General features: G+C 49.9%; 1 protein-coding gene across 3 annotated transcripts in view; it reads left to right on the forward strand.

The window, feature by feature from the left end:
* EEF2K (eukaryotic elongation factor 2 kinase) overlaps nt 1–22171 on the forward strand; it is a 66625-nt gene that overhangs the window by 39762 nt on the left and 4692 nt on the right. For 2 of the 3 annotated variants that reach the window (XM_036917010.2, XM_036917011.2), the window contains 14 exons: nt 1000–1060; nt 4407–4444; nt 4807–4978; nt 8238–8387; nt 8633–8765; nt 8993–9120; nt 9830–10031; nt 11470–11534; nt 13016–13093; nt 13839–13901; nt 15190–15324; nt 15484–15672; nt 18348–18472; nt 21892–22070. In XM_036917010.2, coding sequence (XP_036772905.2) covers nt 1000–1060; nt 4407–4444; nt 4807–4978; nt 8238–8387; nt 8633–8765; nt 8993–9120; nt 9830–10031; nt 11470–11534; nt 13016–13093; nt 13839–13901; nt 15190–15324; nt 15484–15672; nt 18348–18472; nt 21892–22070 — 1718 coding nt within the window. The remainder of the gene's footprint in view (nt 1–999; nt 1061–4406; nt 4445–4806; nt 4979–8237; nt 8388–8632; nt 8766–8992; nt 9121–9829; nt 10032–11469; nt 11535–13015; nt 13094–13838; nt 13902–15189; nt 15325–15483; nt 15673–18347; nt 18473–21891; nt 22071–22171) is intronic. The other variant, XM_057487017.1, reaches the window with a different exon arrangement.

The raw sequence follows: 22171 nt of genomic DNA on the forward strand, positions 1-22171 counted from the left end.
TAGTAATAATAATAATTGTTGCTGTTATTTATTGAGCACAGTACTTGGCATGGGCTGGTTTCAAGCAAGTTTGTAGCTTTGGCGAGACTTCCTGGCTCCAGGCCTGGGGCAGGTGACCTGCCAGGCCTCTGCTTGTTTGCCTCATAGAGGTTTCAGGCTCTGAGAAGTTCTCACCAGAGCTGGGAACCTTCTGGAATTTTCCCTGCTAAGAGGGAGGCCTCTGCTAGAGCTAAGAACACCTCAGCCCTCCGGGAGGTTTTAGATGTATGGATTCACCAAGCTGAGGAGCTTTCTACTAGGCAAACCTGTTTGAGGCCCAGCCAGGCCAAGGGGCAGATTTGCTCTGGAAGAGAGGATTCCTGGAAAAGGAGAGATGGGAGTGGTCTGAACCCTCTTCCTCTCTGCCTTGGGCGTGCAGCCAGCAACCCCTCTCCTGGCTGGACTTAGAGGCGGGAGCTTTGCCAACTCCTGCCTGTTCTGGGACATCCACCTGACTACCTGGGCCAGGCCCCCCACAGGTACCTGGCACGGTCAAGTGTACTGCCTCCTTCCATACCTGGGACATGCCACATATTAGGGAGACTGGTTATAATAAGGCTATTTATTTATTCAGTCTTCATCCAACATGCATTTATTAAGCGTCCACACACCACAGGCCTTGAGGTGAACAGTCAGAAATAGGCCTGGCTTTGTGGAGTTATCATCCAGAGGGGGCGCCAGATGGGGAGCAAGCCCACCCATAACGCAGGAGGAAGTGCTGGGGGGCGTGGAGAGGGAACGGCTGTGTTTGGAGAAAGGGAAGGAGGCCGCTGGGCTGGGGCCTGGCCAGGAGGGAGAGTGTCCACAGACCCAGCCCAGGAGCTGTCCGCTGGGTCTGTGTGTGCACAGTGGCTCGATCCTGAGGGCTGCAGGGAGCCCAGAAAGGTCTGCCACCTTTACCTAGTGAGTGACAGGATCATGTTAAGGACACTGCGCCCTGGGGGTTTCTGGTTTCTGCAGGTACAATGCTGTCACTGGAGAGTGGCTGGAAGATGAAGTTCTGATCAAGATGGCATCTCAGGTGAGCAGTCTGCAGCCCAGCGGGGACAGGGCTAAGTGGGTTTTTTCTTGAGCATTCATTGGTCCTTGCTCTCTCCTTTCTACACTCACTTTTTTTTTTTTAACTTTGGGGATTCTTTATATTATTGTATATTTTATTTTTTGTAACAGTTTTCATGAGATACAATTCCCACACCATACAGCCCATGTGAAGCACACAGCTCAGTGGTTTTAGCATAATCACAGCCACCATGACTGATTCCAGAACATTTTGCCATCTCCAAAAGAAACCCTGCACGAACCCATTAGTGGTCATTCCCACATCCCTCCTCTCCTCCCAGCCTTAGACAACCACAAATCTACCTTCTGTCTCTGGAGATTTACCTATTCTGGGCATTTCAAATATGAATCATGCATCATATATCAAAAGATTCTCAGTACTCTTGTCAGAAACCAGTGGACGGTAAATATGTATACGACTTTTCCAGAATTGCGGGTCACCGCCTATTACTAAGTTGTAAAATGACTTCAGTGGCTTGTAACCAGCCTTTTGAAAAAAATAAATAGACCAGAAAATAGGGTCCCTCCTGCATGATCAGGGAAAAGATTGTTTGATGAAACTCTTTTTAGGGTGTCACATACTCAGTAAGGTGTGCAGCCTGATACATTTCATCAAGCAAATGCACTGTGTCAGCCAGCACCCAGACCGTGACACAGAATACCACCAGCACCCCCAAAGCCTGTCTCCACCCGATGCTCCCCTTTGCCCAAGGATAAGCACCACCCAGAATCCTATCACCCTTGATGAGTTTTGCCTCTTTGGGTTCTTCCTATAAATGAAGCCATACAGCATGTATGGTTTTGAGTATGGCTTCTTCCACTCAACATTTTTTTTTTTTTTTGAGAGGGCTTCTCTCATATTTATTGATCAAATGGTTGTTAACAACAATAAAATTCTGTATAGGGGACTCAATGCACAATGCACAATCATTAATCCACCCCAAGCCTAATTCTCGTCAGTCTCCAATCTTCTGAAGCATAACGAACAAGTTCTTACATGGTGAACAAATTCTTACATAGTGAATAAGTTCTTACATGGTGAACAGTGCAAGGGCAGTCATCACAGAAACTTTCGGTTTTGATCACGCATTATGAACTATAAACCATCAGGTCAAATATGAATATTCGTTTGATTTTTATACTTGATTTATATGTGAATCCCACATTTCTCCCTTATTATTATTATTATTATTATTATTTTTATTTTTAATAAAATGCTGAAGTGGTAGGTAGATGCAAGATAAAGGTAGAAAACATAGTTTAGTGTTGTAGGAGAGCAAATGTAGATGATCAGGTGTGTGCCTGTAGACTAAGTGTTAATCCAAGCTAGACAAGGGCAACAAAACATCCACGGATGCAGAAGATTTCTCTCAAAACAGGGGGGGTGAGGTTCTAAGTCTCTTCTCTCTTGATCCCCAATTTCTCACCTGATGGTCCCCCTGCGATTGTGCCTGTCTTAGATTGTTCCTCCCTTGAGGAATCTTACCCGTCTCTGGCTAACCAGTCATCTTCCAGGGCCATACAGGGAAATGTAAAGTTGGTAAGTGAGAGAGAAGCAATATTGTTTGAAAAGGTTAGCTTTTTACTTCTTTGCAGATTTATGCCCTGTGGCTTCTATGCCCAGCATTTGTCTTGAGGTATCTTTAGCACTTGGAGGAATTATGATACTCGGTAAATTCGATATGAGGCATGAATTCTATTTAAGGGTTGTAATTAGGAAGGAAGAAGAAAAGCTATAGAAGTAGCAGACGGAAGAAAACATGGGAAGATTGATTATTTCTTTGACATATCTTCTTGTAGAGTAACTTAAGCATGTATAGGTTTTAAACTACTAATTAAATTGCGCACACACATTAACATAATAGGAATACAGTTACATAACCAAAGCAGACCTATAATTACCAGCCATCTCCAGTGAAACCAAGAAAACCAGTTAGGCATCCTTGGCATTTGTGAAAATTTATCTATGATATGATGGATATTGTCCAACTGAACTTGAACAGTCTGAGAGAAATCAGACAAGTTAAAACAACCCATTCCTGGGAACTGTTCACATCCCATATGTTCTTTTAACAGTAGATAGTCTATAGTAGCAAGATTTTGGAGCGCTACAATTTGCACTTCTCCTAATTCTTGATTGAGTTCCGACAGTATAGATCCAGTCAAATTTGTTGTTTTACTGTATGCACAGGCCAGCTTAGATATCTCCTTCTTCATTCCCAAGGCAAGTCCAGGAACCGGTGGGATGAATGCAGCTACAACTGTAGCAGTGCATGGATCTTTGTTGAGGTTTTTTGATGATCATCTTCTGGTATGACTCTTCCAGAGAGTGCTGATGTTGGAAGTTCTTCTTCATATCATATCTTAGTTCATTTTCTGGGTAGCCAAATTAGGCTTTGATCCTCTGTATAAACACAAACAGACCCTTTGCCCACACTTTGATCTGCCCTTTATACCCTTGTGTAGAACTCATTGGAGGTCACCACATAGGAACTGCTTTTTTTTTTTTTTAAGAGAAAGGAATATTATCAGAAAAATGTACCTCCATAGCCGATCATCTGACACCCTTTAAGTGAACAAAATTAAGGATATTTAAAGCATGCATTAATCATTGATTTACAGTTAGTTTTATCCTATCAGGGAGTAATACCCCTTTTCTTTCTTTCTCTTTTTTTTTTTTTTTTTTTTTGTTATCATTAATCTACACTTACATGAAGAATATTATGTTTACTAGGCTCTTCCCTATACCAGGTCCCCCCTATAAACCCCTTTACAGTCACTGTCCATCAGCATAGCAAAATGTTGTAGAATCACTACTTGTCTTTGTGTTGTACAGCCCTCCCCTTTCTCCCACCCCCCCCACTCAACATTTTGTCTGTGAGGTTTGTACACATTTTTGCCAGAACTGTACTTTATTCCTTCCCATTGCTGTATTGGAGCCCTTCAAATGAGTAGACCTCATGGATTTATCCATTGTTGATGGTTTAGGTTGTTCCTGCTTTTGTTCTATTACAGAAAGGGCTGTGCACACATCCTTTGACACATACTGTGTCCCCCCACCCTGTTGCCCCTGTCACATCTTACCCCCTGGGGGGTTGTCCACTCAGCTAGTGTGGGGGAATGGGGTGGTCTCATCATCCCTGAAGGTTCTAGGCTGGAAGTGCTATCAGGCCTTGGTGTAGGGGTTTTAGGATTGAGATGGGGTCCAGGGCACCCGCTTGATGGCTGCTGTCCCAGGTCTCCTGACTCACGGTTGCTTCTGGGTAGGGCGTGGGGCCTGCTGACTGTCTGTGTGGCGTCTCTTTCAGCCCTTCGGCCGCGGAGCCATGAGGGAGTGCTTCCGCACGTAAGTGACTGCCTGGTCCTCGGGGCCCTGCCTGGGCTCCTTCAGTCTCCTGAGAGCAGTGACGTTGTGGCATTTCGGGCCAAAAAACAGAGGCAGCGGCCCCCGCTGCTTTAGCCCAGACATGCCCACCTGGTCTCCCTCGGACGGTACTGCTGAGAGGGGCTCAGGGTGAACAGGGAGCATCCCACTAACCTCTCAGAGACCAACAGAGACAGCATAGGACTTTTGACAATATCCCTTAAGCCTCCTTCCCAGCTCTTCAAAGAACGCAGTGGGGTGGGATCTCCCTGTCCTGAGGACCCAAAGCTGGGTCCCTGGTAAACCCAAATGCCTAGGTGGCCCCCCTGCGCCTCTCCTGTCAGGAAGAAGCTCTCCAACTTCCTACACACCCAGCAGTGGAAGGGGGCCTCCAACTATGTGTCAAAGCACTACATTGAGTCTATGGACAGGGACGTGTACTTTGAAGACGTGCGTCTGCAGATGGAGGCCAAGCTCTGGGGAGAGGAGTATAATCGGCACAAGCCCCCCAAGCAGGTGTGTGACACCCCTCCCTGGCCACCTTCCCACACCAGGGCAGCGGGCGATGGTCCAGAGAGGGGCAGTGTAGTGCTGGTCACAGGTGCCCCTCCTCACGCTCTTAACAGCGGCTAACGACAGCCATCCTTCACTGAGCCAGCGAGCTGCGTACTCTATGTACAAGGAATTGTTTATCCTTAAAAACAGAACTCAGGTTATTTGAGGTTGGAATGTTTTTATTGAGTTTATAGATGGGATCTATTAGTCAGCATTTTTGCTTGTATATGACAGAAACTCACTCAAATGGGCTTAACCAAAAAGGGAAAGTAGTGCCTCATGTGACCAAGAAATACCGCTGGCCACAGGCATGGCTGGGTCCAGGGCCACCCTGAGGTAGTTGGGAATTTTCCTCCAGCCCTAACCTTGTGTTCGCCTCACTCTCAGGCAGGTTCTTGCTTGGAGTGGCATGTGGGCCACCAGTGGCTACAGGCTCGCCTTCTCCCTTCTCAGCAGCCCTTTTTTCCCAGAAGTTCCAGTAGAAGTCTCAGAACTGGGTTTCTTTGGCTCTGATGAGGTCAGGTGCCTATACTGCTGAACCGAATCCAGTGGTCAGGTAGGGGAGTACACAGCCTGGGCAGGCCTGACCCCTGCACTCACCCTGAGAGCCAGGAATATGGCTCCTCCCACCCAGACTATGCGGGCTGAGATTTGTGACTCCCAAGAAAAGGCAGGAGAAGGAGAGGGGAATGGATACCTGTCTGCCCCTGGGAAGCCCAGGGCTCCACGGGGTTAAGTGACCTGCCCAGATAGGCAGGACGTAGCCAGGACTCAGATTCAGGCTTTCCAAGCCTGTACCCTGTTGGCTTCTTCACTGCAACCCCCAGGGTGTTGAGTGGCCTCAGGCCAAGCAGAGTGTCCTGGTGCCTGCAGGCATTTGAGGGAACTGCTCTACACCTCTGCCCCTCCTGAATTCACAGCTCAGCCCTTCCCCCTCGAGGTATGATGAGGCAGGTCTCCTGGCTGCCCTGGAGAGCCACACTCTAGGCACCCAGCAGGATTTACTGAGTGCCTGCTGTTTGCAGGAGGTTTGATTAAGTGCACTTGGGGTAGATTATAGGAAGCCACAGCCCCCACCCTTAGGGCTGTGACCCCTTCAGTAATTTGCTGCACTCCATCCTGACCTCCATTTTCTTCCTCCCGAAGCTTGTTCCTGCCTCAGGACCTTTGCACTGGCTGTGCCCCCCAGCCTGCATTACTTACCTCCTGCATTTTTGCTTGGGGAGCTCCTTCTCTCAGTCCGGGTCTCAGCTCATATGTCACCTGCTCATCAAGGCCACCCCAGGACATTCTAAATGAAGTAGCCCTTTGCTGTCATCACCCTCTGTCAGAAGTCATTCTGTTCTGGTTTCTGTTTTTTGGAGCAATAAGTACTGTTGTGTAGGTAGTTAGTATTTTGATTGCCTCTCTCCCCTGAGGGTGTGGGTTTTGACTGTCTTGTACCTAGAGGGTACTCAAATAGCGGGAGGGCTAAGCAGTGCAGTTAGTCAGGACAGAGGTTTAGAGCAGTTTCCTCAAATGCCTACAGGCACCAGTGTACTCTGCTTGGCCTCAGGCCACTCAGCACTGTCTCCCAGTGCCTGGGTGCTTGGCAAATAATGAGATTGGATTGATGGACAGAAAGGAGGTTGTTTGAGAAGGAACTGGCTGTCCCCTCACCCAGTATGCCCACCACCTTCTGGCCAAGCTGGTGGCTGACCCATGGGCTTCCTTGTAGGGATGGAGCCAGCATTTGGCGTGGAAGCCCTGAGAACAGCCACTCCTTCCCCTCAGGCAGGTTCTTGGAACTTGCTGAGTGTGTGGTGGCTCTCAGCTCAGCTCTGGGCCCCTTTGGCCTCTGCAGCTGTCATCTGCCTGCTTAGTGACTCAGCCACACAGCTCTGGGGTGGTGGTTTCCCTGGGAAACACAGCACTGGCTCCTCCCGCAGTGGCTGGCATGGAGGAGGGCTGGTGCCTGGGCAGTCCTGTGTAAAGGTCTTTGCTACCCACTTTACAAACCATCCATGGTACTTGCACGTTTCCTTCTGTGTACAAAATTAAACACATACTTGGTAAAACAATTCAGTACGGAATGTCTAAGTTCCCCATAAGTCCCCAGTGCTGGGAGACAACCACTGTTTACAGCTTGGTGTCTGTTACACTAGAACTGTGTCTACTGACAATCATGTCAGCAAACACTGATGGACTCTTGTGCATCAATCAATGTCATGCTCACACCAAGATCTCTATTCCACAGATGAGGAAACTGAGGCCCAGACTGGTGAAATAACTTGCCCAGATTCATGGATGGTGTTAGTGAAAGGCACGGGCAAAGCTGCAGACAGACCCACAAATGTGTGGGCTAATGAAAAAGTTTCTTTCTCATCTGATAGTCCCACTTTGGTGGGGGGCTCAGGGTGGGCTGGTGTCTTGCCTCCGTAAGTCATCCAGAGACCTGTTTCCTCTGCTGTGCTGCTCTGCCGTCCCCCGGCGGTTGCCCTGGGCGCCTGGTCTGGCCTGCTGGCGATGTCCACATCACAGCCTCAGGAAGCCAGAGGAGGGGAGGGCAGGCTGAGTTACCTCGTCACTGCTGCTCCTTCCCCAAGGCCTGGCTTGGTCTCATGGCCGCTTCTACCTGCCAGGGAAGCTGAGCAGTGTCATCCCTACTGGATGATTGTGAATCCTGTCCAGAATCAGGGATGGTGGCTATCTTAGGCCATTTGGGCTGCTCTAACAAAATGGTCCAGACTGGGTGGCTTAAACAACAGAAATTTATTTCTCACAGTTCTGGAGGCTGGGAAGTCCAAGGTCAAGATGCCAATACAACTGCCTCTTCCTGGTTCATAACCAGCACCTTCTGACCGTGTCCTCACATGGTGCAAGGGGCTAGGGAGCTCTGTGGGGCTATGCTATAAGGGAGCTGATCCCATTTATCAGGGCTCCTCCTCATGACCTCATCACCTCCCAAAGGCCCCACCACCTAATACCAGCACCTTTGAGGGCTAGCATTTCGACATACGAATTTTTGGAGGGACACATTCAGGCCATAGCAGGGGTTTTCATTCTCAAAGGAAAAGGGGAGAATGGATTCTGGGAACAGCAGTTTCTGCCACAGAAAGCTAGTGAGTGATGGAGCCGGGATAGGCCCTGGCAGGTTGCTACCTCCCCACCCTTCTGCTCAGCTTATCAGAGGAGAGGGCAGTGGGCTTGCCTTCCACCTGACCCGCTCCCCACCCACCAGGTGGACATCATGCAGATGTGCGTCGTGGAGCTGAAGGAGAGGCCTGGCCAGCCCCTCTTCCACCTGGAGCACTATATTGAGGGCAAATACATCAAGTACAACTCCAACTCGGGCTTTGTCCGTGATGACAACATGCGCCTGACGCCGCAGGTGAGGCCCTCGTGGGGATGACGACCTGAAGGAGATTCTGTAACGGGCCGCTTATCAGCGACCTGAGGCCCCTGCCGAACTACACAGAGCTGCTTCCTCTGTCGTTTCCTCTAAACAACCCCTCCCTGCAGAGAAGGCACCCACTGTGAGCAGAGTTAGGGTGTCACCACCCCTCAGCGCAGTGGCTGGCCAGTTCAGGAGCCTGCAGTCTGGTCTCCTGCAGTCAGCTTTCTCTTCCCTCACAGGCCTTCAGCCACTTCACATTTGAGCGTTCCGGCCATCAGCTGATTGTGGTGGACATCCAGGGTGTGGGCGACCTCTACACCGACCCACAGATTCACACTGAGAAGGGCACGGACTTTGGAGATGGCAACCTGGGTAGGTGGAGGGAGCCAGCACGTTTCCGTGGAGGTCTCTGACCCCAAACCTCCAAGCTCTTTGTACACCTGCGAAAACAGGCCGAGATAGCGAATCAGCCTTCCCAAAACTGAGATAGGAGCCTGGAACGTCTGCCCCCTGCCACTCCAGTGTGTTTCACTCCAGCCCTGCCACTGCCCCACTGTGTCGCAAAGCAATGTTCCAGATACCCCCCACTTTGCCCACAGGTGTCCGGGGGATGGCTCTCTTCTTCTATTCTCATGCCTGCAACCGGATTTGCAAGAGCATGGGCCTCGCTCCCTTCGACCTCTCGCCAAGAGAAAGGGATGCAGTGAATCAGAACACCAAGCTGCTGGTGGGTGCCCAGTGTGGGCTGCTTCGGGTGGCCAGGCCCTTCTGCTTCCAGGACCAGCTAGCCGTGCTTCCCTGTGATGGCCACCCAGACCCTGCCATGCCTGACCAAGAGTCAGGGTCAGAGGGCTCTCAGTCCCATCTGTACTCCTTGTCCCTCCTCAATCAGTACACAGGCCCTCCTGAGTGTCCCCACTAATAGAGTAACTGGGGTCTGCTTGATCTGGGCCCATTTTTGACCATAGTGAGGGGACTAGGTGTGTAGAGATGAGAGGCATGTGGTATGGTGGTATGTGTGTTTACGTGGTGTGTCAGCAGATGGATGGGCCAGACGCGGACCTGGCTCTTCAGGCACCTTGCTGTGCTCAGGATGTGCCCACCCCACCCCCAGCTCCACTACATGGACCAGATACAGAGATTGTTGGCAAATACTGGCTTGGGATCCTAGATCTATACGGGCATGTAGTCCCCAGCTCGGGGCTATAAAGTGTGGTTGGCACTTGGGGGAATGCTGGCTGGCAGGGCCTTTGAGCTCCTGTTCCATATGCTCCTTTTAGAGGTCTCGGGTTAAATCCCCACTGATTATTTTTAGATTCTCTGCCAGTCCCTAAACAGGCATGCATGGGAGCCTCTGGCTCAAAGACCTTGGGGGCATCACAGGAAGAGCACTTCACCCCTCAGAGGGTGCCTGTTAATTCTTGTTAATTCTCCAGCAATCAGCCAAGACCATCTTGAGGGGGACAGAGGAAAAGTGTGGGAGCCCCCGAGTAAGGACCTTTTCTGGGAGCCGGCCCCCCCTGCTCCTTCGCCTTTCAGAGAACTCTGGAGACGAGAACATGAGCGACGTGACCTCTGACTCTCTCCCCTCCTCCCCATCTTCGGCCACACCACACAGCCAGAAACTGGACCAGCTCCGTGAGTAATGGTTTGGTTCCTGGTCACTGTGACTGGAGGGGACAGGCATCAGGTACCATGGTGAAACGGAACTAACTTGGCTCTCATTTATGTTAGAAAATTGGACATGGTAACCACAAAGATTCATGGCCCAGATGGTATTATGAGTGAGTTCTTTTTAATAAAGTTTTTAAGGCACATTTCGATGCTGTAGAAACCTCCCCTATCGTAAAAAACAAGGTAACGTTTTTTAGTGTTTTATGAAACTAGCAAACCCCTTATACCAAAATTTGATAAGACAGTAAAAAAAGGAAACTATATCCCAACCTCACATATAAATATGCAATGCAGCAATTCTATATAAGGCATTAACAAAAACTAGTAGAATATTAATGCCATAGACAAGTAGGGTTGTTGCAGGAATATGAAGTTTGTTCAACATGAGAAAAGAGATTTCATGTGAATAGGTGGGAGGAGAAGCATGACATCATCCTCCCTGAAGCAGAAGTGACAGAATCTGCTGATGATGTGGACTGTGGGGTCTGCAGGAAAGAGGGGAGGCAGGGCTGACACCAAGGTGGAAGTCTGAGGAATAGGACAGTGTGGCCATTTATTCAGCTGATGGAGGCTGCAGGGGAGCAGGAGAAGAGGATTTTAACGTTAAAAGAAGCCTTTTAGACAACTCCATTGGAAGGCCTTGGGAACCATCTGGAGCAGGAGCAGACAAACTTTTTCTTAAAAGGCCAGACAGTAAATATTTTAGACTTTGCGGGCTATGTGGTCTTTACATTTGCAGCAGGAACACAACCACAGACAATACTTAAGCAAATAGGTGTGGCTGTGTTCCAATAAAAGTCTATTTATGGACATTGAATTTTAAATTTCATGGTTTTGTCACATCACAGAATAGTATTCTTTTGTTGTTGTTTTTTTTCGACCATTTAAAAATGTAAAGTCTGTTCTGAAAAGTCATATAAAAAAGGAGACAAGCCAGATCTGGCTAGCGGGAGCTGGGGCAGGAGAGACTGGGAACTACCAGGAGATGGTCGGTTTTCAAGTCACCTGAGTCTCCCTTCACTTGTAGCTACTTGTTGGGTCCTGAATATCCCAATGGCTTTTCCTCCTGCAAAACTGCACCTCACTGACATCTGGCCGTGGCCCAAGCCCATGTGCTTCAAGCACATTACACACACAAATTTTTACTGTGACAATCCTGAGGAGGCACAGAGGTTCAGCCACTTGCTCAGGACCCCATAGCCGGCAAGTGGCAGGCTCTGAGCAAGTTCTCCAGGAAGAACTGTAGCCCTCCAGATGCTGACCATATTCTTCTCCCATTTTTGAACCTACCTTTAAAAATTTTTTTTAAAGGCGGGTGCAGTTAGCTCTAGAGTGTAGGTTTGTTTTGTAAACTGTTCCAGCCATGGAGCCAGTGCGTTGTCTCCATTTTCTCCCTGCCCAGACTGGCCCGTGTTCAGCGACGATAACGTGGCACCCCGAGACCACGACCATCTGGACAACCATCGGGTGAGTGGAGAGGGGCCGAGGGAGCAAGGCTGGGAGGAGCGGACTCACTCCCAGTGGGGATGGAGGGTGAATCCTCCAGTTCAGAGAGGGGCAGCCCAGGTCTGCTCTGGGCTCTGCCAGGAGGACATGGGGGCATACAGATGAATCTTAGCCTCCTGCCCAAGGCACAGGTTTCCCCTGCGAAGAGCTCGGTGCATTCCAGCTCCCAGACATAGTAAGAGAAGAGGGAATCCAGATCAGCAGCAGGGCAACCTTCTGGTGAATGCTGGGCCCAGCCCTGGGGTGGTTTGGCCACATATGTGTGGTCAGCTGTCTTGTGGGGAGGATGGCTGTGCTGAGTTTTGGATGTGTAATTTATGTCACAGTCAGCTGTCACGCTCTCAGGTTAGATAAACAGGACAGCTTTCCTGCAGCCTCTGGGTGACTCAGTGGTAAGAAACCAAAGGTATCATATTTGCATTCAGGCAAACATAAATTATGGTGTCAAATTAAAAACGCACAGGAATTTTTTTTAAAGACTTGGCAGAAATGTCACACTTGTACAGACCACAAATGTACAGTAAGCTGCCCCCTCAGATTGCTCCAAAAGTTCAAATTCACTTTTGACTGCTTTGCTGGAGTGGAAGAACAAAATAAAAATAATTGACAACACATGGAATCATCACTATGGGTGGACATTGTTTTAAGGGCTTGATAGGTAGGCTTCATTTGATCCTCTCAATAACCTTTGAGATCGTTTTTTATTCCTTTTCTAGTAGATTTTATTCTCAAATTCAGATAAATTTTAAAATTTCAGATTAGGTCATGCATTCTCCTGGTTGGAAAGGTACAAAAAATTAGCATGGAGAAAATTTCCCTCTTTTACCAGCTTCTCTTCCCTAACAGTAAAAATGCTTGGGCAGTGTTCTCTTTATCCCTGATTCAGAGATAGGGACACTGAGGCACAGAAAGCCACTCACTCACAGTCACTCCATGAAGGAGTCAGGATTCAAACCCAGGCCTCTGGCTTCAACCCTGTCCTCTGTTCCCCTGCCCTTTGCTTCTCTTCTCCACCTTGAAGTGGGTATTCCTCCAATTTCTCAGATGAGGAAAATGGGAGAAGTTGGCTGCCTCACCCGGGGTCCCAGAGCTGGGGCATGCACAGCTGGAGTTTGAGCCAGGCTCTCTGTCGCTCAGCTTGGGGGTGAGTCCAGAGGGTGTGACGAGGGGCCCAAGGTCATGCGGTGGGTGGGGTGCAAACAGCAGGCTACCTGGAGCTCCAGGGTATGACTTGCAGTCACAGAGCTTGGATCTGAGCCCCAGCAGTCTGGCTGCAGAGCCTAAGCTCTGTGCTGCCCCTTTTTACTGCTCCCTTGTCACCCAGCCAGCGGGCAGGAGGAAGAGAACTTCAAGTGAGATGAGAGGACAAAAGAGAAAGCAAATGACTGGGAAGTCTAGAAATCACCACCACCAGATACTCAGAGGCCCACTTCTCTCCACAGGACTCTGAGAACAGTGGGGACAGCGGATACCCCAGTGAGAAGAGGGGTGAGCTGGATGACCCAGAGCTCCGAGAACACGTAAGGAACCCCCAGGAAATGAGACCAGAGTTTCCTGTTGTCTTGTCTTGGAGGGCAGGGAGGGCAGGGGAATGTGAGTGGGTCATGAATGCATAACAAGTAAATTAATGCATCATATCATTTCAGATGAATGCAGGGCAGAAGGTAAAAGAGGGTGATGTGGACCAGTAAGTTTAGTAAGGGGACAAGTTTGGGCAATTAGACACAGCAACTCTTGGTGATGTTGGAACCTCGAGTTGCCAGCAGAGGGGATGCTGTGGAGCAGGTGGGGATGGAGCAGGTGTAGGTGGGAGGGCTGGCTCAGAGGCTCCCAGCAGCACCCTGGAGGGTGTTAGCCATGTGGAGGTTGTGCCACGTGCTGAAAGTTGAGTCTGGGCATCAAGGCCAGTCTTGCCTGGAGCCCTCTGCTCTTAGCTTTGTTCCTGGGAATAAAGACATGTGGTGGGAGCTTTGGCCAGAGGAAGGACTTGGCCCTTTTCTTGGCACTTGTCTGCCAGGATTCTTGCCTTTGAGGCAGTTCCATCCGTGAGAGGAAGGCTGTGGCCACACCACACGTGGGCCCTGCCCGTGACCCAGCATCCTCTCTGCTTGGCAGACAAGAGTTCCAGCTTCCCTGGGGGGCCTGTCCTGTCCCCTAGGAGGAGGGTCCCCTGGCAGGGGTGAGGGGGGTGCTGGACCAGCTCCCAGAAGGAGGTTCTGGGGAGGAAGGGCAGCTGTTTGGATCACTGCTCTCTGCCTCCACCAGGGCCACTCAAACGGCAGCCGGAGGTACGAGTCGGACGAGGACAGCCTGGGCAGCTCTGGACGGGTAATGCCCCCCCGGGGAGTCCTCGTCGGGGCTGCGCGCCAGCCTTCTCCAGGCTGTTCCTGTGACTCCTTCCCCGTGTCACTGCTTTCTGTCCAAGTGCCTCACACATCAACTAAAGGAGCCAATCCCCTTGGCAAATACTTCATGAGCCTCTGCCCTGGGTGGGACGCTGGGGGTTCTGTGAAGAGGATGAATTAGTTTACTGCTTGCAACCACCCAATGAGACAGGACTATGCTGTTCTTCCCCTTTTTACATATGAGAAAATGGGGGTACTAAGCAACTTTCCCAAGGTTACTTGGCTAGTATTCCTAACAAACGTCTCAGGTGATTGTTACATCAGGCAGATGTGGGAAAGAGCAGCCCTCAGGACCGCTATGCTCTTCTCTGGCTGATCCTGAAACACCCTTTAAACCTCTCAGCTTCCAACCTTTGCTAAGGTGAGTCTCTCTCCCCCCTGCAAGGTTCTTCCTTCCCCAGTGGTCAGATCTCCTCTTAGCCTGCCTGCTCTCCCACACCAGACTCTAGGTGCACCTCCAGCGGGAGCCTTCCCTGAGCTCCCTGACCGCCGCGGCAGGCCAGACTCTTGTCTCCTCCAGAACACAGATTATTTACTGCACATTATTTATTTACTACGTGGTATTTTGGGTCAAGGTCTCATCACCGTGTGGAGCAGGGTGTTCAACCATGACACCTTGAAATTCTGGGCTGTGTCCTTCTGTGTTGTGGAGGCTGCCTTAGGTATCAGGATGTCCAGTGCATACACACACACACACACACACACACAGCTTCCTGGCTCTGTCTTTGGAGACCTTTGGACAAGAGTGTCTCTAGCTGGGAAATGTGATGTGTTTTCTAAACCCATTCCACAAAGCACCCTGTTGATCCACAGAGGAAAGCAAAGTGGATTTTCTGCAAGGTCGGTAGTCAGACTCTTCTGGCGCCTTGTAGGGGGAACTGGCGAAGAGGGTGACTTAAGGTCCCACCTCCCAACCAAACCCTGCCTGATAAATGAGAGGGAAGTGCTTCTTTGAAGTGCTGCAGTCATTCGGCTGGCCTTTGTGTCCTGGTGCTATAATAGTCCCTCAGCGCCCGCAAGTGGGTGGAATTTGAGGGATTAGAAGTAGAGCCATGTTTGTCCAGGAAAATTTGACACCATAAGGGTCACTCCCCCCAGCTTGCCAGCCAGGCTTGTGTATGGCAGCAGCTGGCAGTGGGTGCCGGCACCTCCCACTGCAGCCCCCGGCTTCCCTAGCCTGTAAGCTCCCACACCTGGTTCTCTCTCTTCAGGTCTGCGTGGAGAAATGGAATCTCTTCAACTCTGCGCGCCTCCACCTGCCCAGGCCTTCTGCCGTGGCCTTGGAAGTGCAAAGGCTTAATGCTCTGGACCTTGAAAAGAAAATTGGGAAGTCCATTTTGGGGAAGGTATTGGTGATGACCTTTCAAAGCCCTCTGTGCTAACCCAGAGGCCCCAGCTCATGCCTCTCCTCCACTAACTGCCTCTCTTGCGGGCTGGCTGGGCGGCTCTTGGGGGCAGCTTCAGCCTCCCAGACAGCCAGGCCAACACCGAAGTCTGTGTGGCAGGTCCATCTGGCCATGGTGCGCTACCACGAGGGCGGGCGCTTCTGTAAGAAGGATGAGGAGTGGGACTGCGAGTCAGCGGTCTTCCATCTGGAGCACGCAGCCGACCTGGGCGAACTGGAGGCCATCGTGGGCCTGGGACTCATGTACTCGCAGCTGCCCCACCACATCCTGGCCAATGTCTCTCTGCAGGTGAGGGGTGGCAGGGACCCAGCCAAAGAGTCAGCCATCATCTTTCCCACCCACAGAAATTTCCTGAGCATTAGTGTGGGGCCAGGCATGTGTGTGTTAGCTGAAACTGGGAGAATTGGTCCTTGCCCTTGGGGAACAAGTGGAAGTTGACAGTCAGGTTTCCAGGCAATTAGGACATGGTGTTATGGGAAAATAGAAGATATTGATGGAAACAAATGAGGAAGACCCCTAAGTGGGGTTTCCAGAGGTCAGCGCAGGCTTCCTGATCGTTGGTTCCAGCTGTGTCCCTAGTGCCTAGAACAGAGCCTGGCATGCAGTGGGTAATCAGTGCACACTGGCGGAATGGATGAATAAAGTGATATAAAAGTTAGACCTAAAGGCCGAATGTGAGTCAGCCAGGCAGAGTGTGGGAGGTGAGCAGTTCAGGCCAGGCCCAGACAGGATGGGGGAGGAGAGGACAGGAGGTGGGTCAGTATGGCTAGAGTGTGGGGCATGTGGAGGCCAGGAAGACGAGGCTCACAGGTGTGCCAGGACTGGGTCTAACACAGCGGGATATGATGTGTTGGGAAATTGTGAGGATGTCTGCTCCTTTGCTTCCCTGATCTGAGGGCACATGAGGAAATGGCTGAGTGACTAGGACCTGGAAAAGCCCCCAGAGTGTGATCTTTCCCTTGGAGCAGCTGAGAGGCCCTTAGCTTTTGGTTTGTTCCCCGGGCATCTGCCGCAGAGGCTGGCACAGAGAGGACACTGAGAAGGATTTGCTTGAGGCCTGAATAAAGGAATGCCAGGGCCCCCGGGGGCGGGGGAATCCCCCAGCTCTGAGACTCCCCGGTGACTCTCTTTGTGATCTCAGGCTGTTTACACTGGCCGCACCCTGGCAACTTTGTACAGGGATTTCGATGTGTTTCAGAGTCCTCATCTGCTGGTGTCCCGGAGTCCTTCCTCTCTGGGAGAGACGCTGGCAGCTTCCCCTAGCGGGAACGTGGTTGGGTAGCGTGGTGGGGCTGGGACAGGCAGGCAGGAAGGAAGTGAGCTGTGCTTCAGCAGCTTTGCTCAGCAAAGGAAAACGATGGCCTCATGCCCTGGGAGGCCACCATGTGCTTTAGAAGACCCATCCCCGCTTTCTCCAGTGCCCCCCGCTTCTTCATGCCTTTGTTCTTCTTACTAAAATATTAATTCCTTCAGCATGTGCTTTTTGAGCATCTCCTACACTCTGGGCATAGGTTCCTGCTCTCACGGAGCAAACTTTTTAGGTGAGGAAGGATGTAGTACAGATAATAATTAACAAAAATACTTCTGACAAAATTAAAAATGACTAACCTCACTGAGCACTTCCTGTGCCAAACATTGTTCTAAAGTGCTGGGCTGGAGAGAAAATATGACAGGGAGTGTGACTGAGAGTGACTGGGTGGGTTTCTTGTATTAGGACCCAGGTTCCAAGGGAGGGGGCTGACAGATGGAGTCTTTAGCTGAGCAGCCTTGTGCCAGCAAAAGCATGGCAGGGGAGAATGGCTGTGGGGGACAGCCGGTAGTCCCTGCCACACTTCTTGAAGCCTGAAGGTTGTGAAGGGTCCCATAGACTGATAGGAGGCTTTGGATTTGTCTCTGAGTGAGAAAGGAAGCTAGTGGGCAGCTTTGAGAGAGTAATGTGACCTGACTTGGTTTTTAAAAGCATCTCTCTGGCCACTGCTGTGGGATGGATCTTGGGGGAACAGAACGGAAGCAAGTGGCCACGTGCACTGTTGGTGGGAATGTACAGTGGTGCAGCCACTGTGCAAAATCAGCTCCTCAAAAGGCTAAACACAGAGTTACACATGACCAGCAATTCCACTCCTGGGTATATATACCCAAGAGAACAAAAATATACACCCACACAAAAACTTGTAACAAACATTCATAGCAGCATTATTCATAATAGCCAAAAAGTGGAAATAGTCCAGACTTCCTTCAGCCAATGAAAGGATAAATAATGTGGTATATCCATACAGCGGACTGTTATTTGGTCATAAAAAGAATGAAGGACTGACAACATGGATGAGCCTCAAAATAAGTGGAAGAAGCCAGTTGCAACAGACCACATATTGTGTGATTGCATTTCTATAAAATGTGCAGAATAGAGAAAGATCTAGAGACAGAAAGTAGATTGGTGATTGCTTAGAACTGGGATGGGGTGATTGGGAGGTGACAGTTAAGGGGTATGGGTGTTTCAGTTTCTTTTAGAGTTGATGAAAATATTCTGAAATTTGTGTGATGGGTGACATTCTGTGACTACTAAAGACTACTGAATTGTGCGCTTTAAACATGTGACTTGTATAGTGTGTGAATTATATCTCAATAAAGCTATTAAATTTTTTTTTTAAAGAATGGAAGCAGGGAGCCCTTTTGGAGGCTGGAGATGACGTGGCTCTCTGGAGGGATCAGAGCAGGAGGAGGAGAGTGAGCAGGAGTGAGCTCAGCTTCCGTTTCTCCCCGCCTGATGGGAACTCCCACAGAGCTCCTTGCCACAGGGCAGTAGGCCTGTTCTCCTCCTTCTGGTGTGCATTTCTACAGCAGCCCCAGCCCAGAGCTCTCAAAACAATACAAGAAATGGGGAGAAGAGGGATGAGTGAGATCCCAGCAGCCCCTCCAGTACGATTTATTCCCTTTCCCCCACCCCTCTTGGTTTGTATTGACAGGATACAGAAGAGAATAAGACCAAAGGGTTTGGTTACTTACTGAAGGCAGCTGAAGCTGGTGACAGACAGTCCATGATCCTGGTGGCACGAGCTTTTGACACTGGCCAGAACCTCAGCCCAGACAGGTACTGTGGCTGTCGCTCAAACGGAGCGGGTGGGAACTTGGGCTGCAGGTGGGAGCTTCCCTGGCAGTGTCAGCACAGCCCTGGGCTCTGGGCTTGGCTTCCCAGCCGCCGCTGTAGGCCACCACCAGGGACAAGTATTTTGCCTCCCTGGTCTCAGTTTCTTCATTATGTAGCATGAGAATAACTATTGAACCTGCATCCTAGGGTGTTTGTGTGAGGGTGAAGCGAGATGGTGCCTGTAACCCTTGCTGTGCCTGGTATATAAAGTGCAAAGTAAGTGGTGAGCCTTTTAAACATTACATGTAAAGATCTGAATGAGAAAAAGTCTGCAAGGATATCCAGCACCAGGTCCAGAGTGGTTGTCCCTAGATGCTAGGATTATGGGTGATTTTCATTTAACTCTTCCCACTTTTATTTTTATGATTTTTCACTTCTGAGAGTAGGGGAGGGAAGGCAGCAAGCTCCAGGGGTGAGTATAGGCTCGCGTGAGTTTTCCAGAGTGGCCTTGAGGCTCCAAGGCTACAGTTCTGCAGGTGCCAGCACTTCCTTAGTTATCCTGCAAGCGGGCAGGTCGGGCCTGCTTTCTGCTGTGGGACAAGGGGAATGCAGCCCGTCTTCTTGGCTTGGCCAGTGAGAGGTCCGAGAAATCCAGGAGCAGAGGTCGGTCAGGGGGAACTGAACTTGTAATGGGACCCAGTGCTCACCCTTGGTGGCTCCCATTGGATCCTGGCTCCACCCTGCTGTCCTCAGGGCTGTGTGCTGCCTGTGGCTTTCTAGGCAGGAGCAGGGTAGGCACGTTCATCATCTAAACCTCCAGGGCCTCCTGGCAGCTCCTGGCCTTTTGGGTCAAGGTCTCGTCTCCCTCTTGCTGGGTTTAGAAGGAGGGAAATTGGAAGGAGGGCAAGCAGGATGGTGGCTCTGTCATACCACGCTCTTGGGGTCTAAAACGTCTGGATACACGACATGCTTCCCATATGATGTATTGTGCATCCAAAAGTATGTCACATACTTAAAACATAAAAGTGATGCCCCATTATATTTGGACCACACTTTCAGATCTGTGGTTTTATTCTGCTGAGAACAAGGATCGGATCTCCTGCAACTCTTTAGTCCCAGTGCTTAGTGCAGGGCCTGGCTCAATAGTTGTTTGAATGAATGAACCAACACATCTCTTTGACACGGACAGGGCAGGTATTTTCAGCCCCAGTTTATAGCTGAGTAAGCTGTAGTTCTGAGAAGTGAAGGGACTTTCCTATGATCAGATTGCTAGTAAGTGGCAGAGCCAAAGCTTAGGTGTTCTCACCTGTCCTCCAGTGACTATCTACTGCCTGATTCTTACTGGGCTCAAAACCATACTGCATGGAGGGGAGGTAAACACAAAAGACATATCACTGTGTCACATCAAATGCCAGCATCTGTGGTACTCACTGACTGCAGTGGGGAACGCAGCATGGTGGGGGGTGCTGGCCTGGCCATTGGCTATATGTATTAAGGTCCTTAAGAAATCTTTGCTCCATGTGTTTTCTCTTTGTGTTGTCTACTTTTTATTTGAGGTGATAGTTTTTTATTATTGATTTGTAAATTTTTTAATATATTAGGGCTATTAACTCTAGCATGTGCTTCTCTTTAAAAAACCTTTTTTTCAGACATGGTTATCATAGATGTGCATGGTGAGGGGATGGCACATTGCCACACAGTGACCATTGTTTATTGGGTTTGGGGACACACTGGTTTTTAATATTTACATAGTTAAAATCTGTCAAAATTCTCCTTTGTAGCTTATGCTGTAGACATTTTCTTATTCTTCTTCTTTGCAAACAGCTCTAGCCTCTTCCATTCAAGGAATGTTAATTAAGGGCCAGCTATGGGTAGGGCCCCATGTGGGCCCAAATTTGCATTTAAAGGGTTGTGACCCTCTCAGAAGTTACCATCCAGTAGGAGAAGGAAAAGTCATGGGAAATTCCAAGGCAGAGTAGGCATCCTGACCCCTGGGTGTGGAGTCAGGTGGGGGTAGGCAGGGGAGATTAGGCCCTTTCCCCTCTCTCCCATTTAATGCTTCTGGGGGCAGTTCTGCTTTGCCCTTCTAGACTAGAGAGGGACAGAGCTGAAAAGATGTGAGATCATCTAGTTTAGTGGCCTCCAGTCCACTGTTAAAACCCTAGTTTGTTGCCTATGTCAACAGTAATTATCAATTTTTATAAAATATAATGGAGTCAAGGTTATCTCCTGAACACTATCCCAACCAGCCACTTGTTTACATTTACTCATTCAGCAAACATTCAGGGAGGCTGTGCCATTTGCCAAGCCCTCGGGATGCAGCAGTGAATGAAACAGACAAGGTCCCCGTCTGCTGGGGACTTATGTCCTAGTTGGAGGAAACCATAATAAACAAGCAAATACATAAACAAGAGAATTACAGATTGAGGTAATTGTAGGAGATAGGGGGTTTGGGGACAGCATCTCTGAAGAGGTGACCCAGCTGAGGTGGGAGGGTTGAGAGGCCAGGTGTGGAAGGAGTAGGGGGAAGAACGATCCAAGAAGAGGGAGCAGCAGGTACAAAGGGCAAGGAGCTGGTATGTTTTGGGACTAGAGAGTGGTCCACCCAGTCTGGCATAGGGAGAGGTTAACAGGAGCTAAAACGGGGGGGTTGGAGCCGCAGCGGTCAGAGGAGAGAACAGCAAGTTACAGCTTTGCTCCTGGAACATTTCATGAGACCGATAGACCTTCTTATCTTGCTCTTTGCTGATGTGGTATAAATAGTTACTCACAAGCTCAGTAGACGCAGTTAGTACACCCCAAGACAAAGAGCCTGCTGCCCTGTTTGCTGTGTATTTTGTGTTGTTGAGATTCAGTTGGAATCTGGAAGTGCCCTTGGTGGTGTGGCTATTCCTGTGCTGGAGTAAGAGAGAGTTCAGGGTCAAGGGACAGAGGCAGAAGAGGAAAGTAATTACTCTGGGGAGGAAAGCCAGAGCTGGCCAGCACAGGCAGAGCATATAGTGGGGTTGAATGAGTGCTGTTAGCTCAGATGGTTCTAGAGGTCTGGGCAAAGGGTCCTCTGCACACTTCCTCTCCCATCCAAGTCATAGGGTAGAATGGGGACACCAGCCATTGCAGTGCTAGCCCATAGGGTGATTTTGTGCAGACTAGAAAAATGGTCCCCTTCCTCAAGATGCCTTACTTCCATATGTTGGAAAATTATTGTAATATACCGATTTTGCCAGACAAAGTTACTTGACTGCTGTCTTAATAAATAGATAAATGTACAGCGTGAATAACACCCCTTAGGTGTGGTAGCATTGGGTACTGTTAATGGTGAATCATAGGTTGTGACCTGACTTACCCTTCCCTCTGAGGGGCCCCTTCCCTCTGGCCCTGCTGCCACAGTAACCTCCCTCTTTTCCTCTCTATCCCCTGGCAAGGTCCCAAAACTGGCCAGAGGCTCTGCACTGGTACAACACTGCCCTGGAGACAACAGACTGTGATGAGGGCGGTGAGTATGACGGGATGCAGGATGAGCCCAGGTACACGCTGCTGGCCAGGGAGGCCGACATGCTGTTCACAGGCGGCTGCGGGCTGGAGAAGGACCTGCAGAGATCAGGTAGGGCCTGGCGGACCTGCCCCGGGGGTGGGGCAGGGCTGGGCAAAGAGGGGACATAGTTCCTGTCCTGCTGGAAATTATGACAAGATGCAAGGCTGAGT

The sequence above is a fragment of the Manis pentadactyla genome, chromosome 10 (assembly GCF_030020395.1).
Source record: "Manis pentadactyla isolate mManPen7 chromosome 10, mManPen7.hap1, whole genome shotgun sequence".
NCBI lineage: Eukaryota > Metazoa > Chordata > Mammalia > Pholidota > Manidae > Manis > Manis pentadactyla.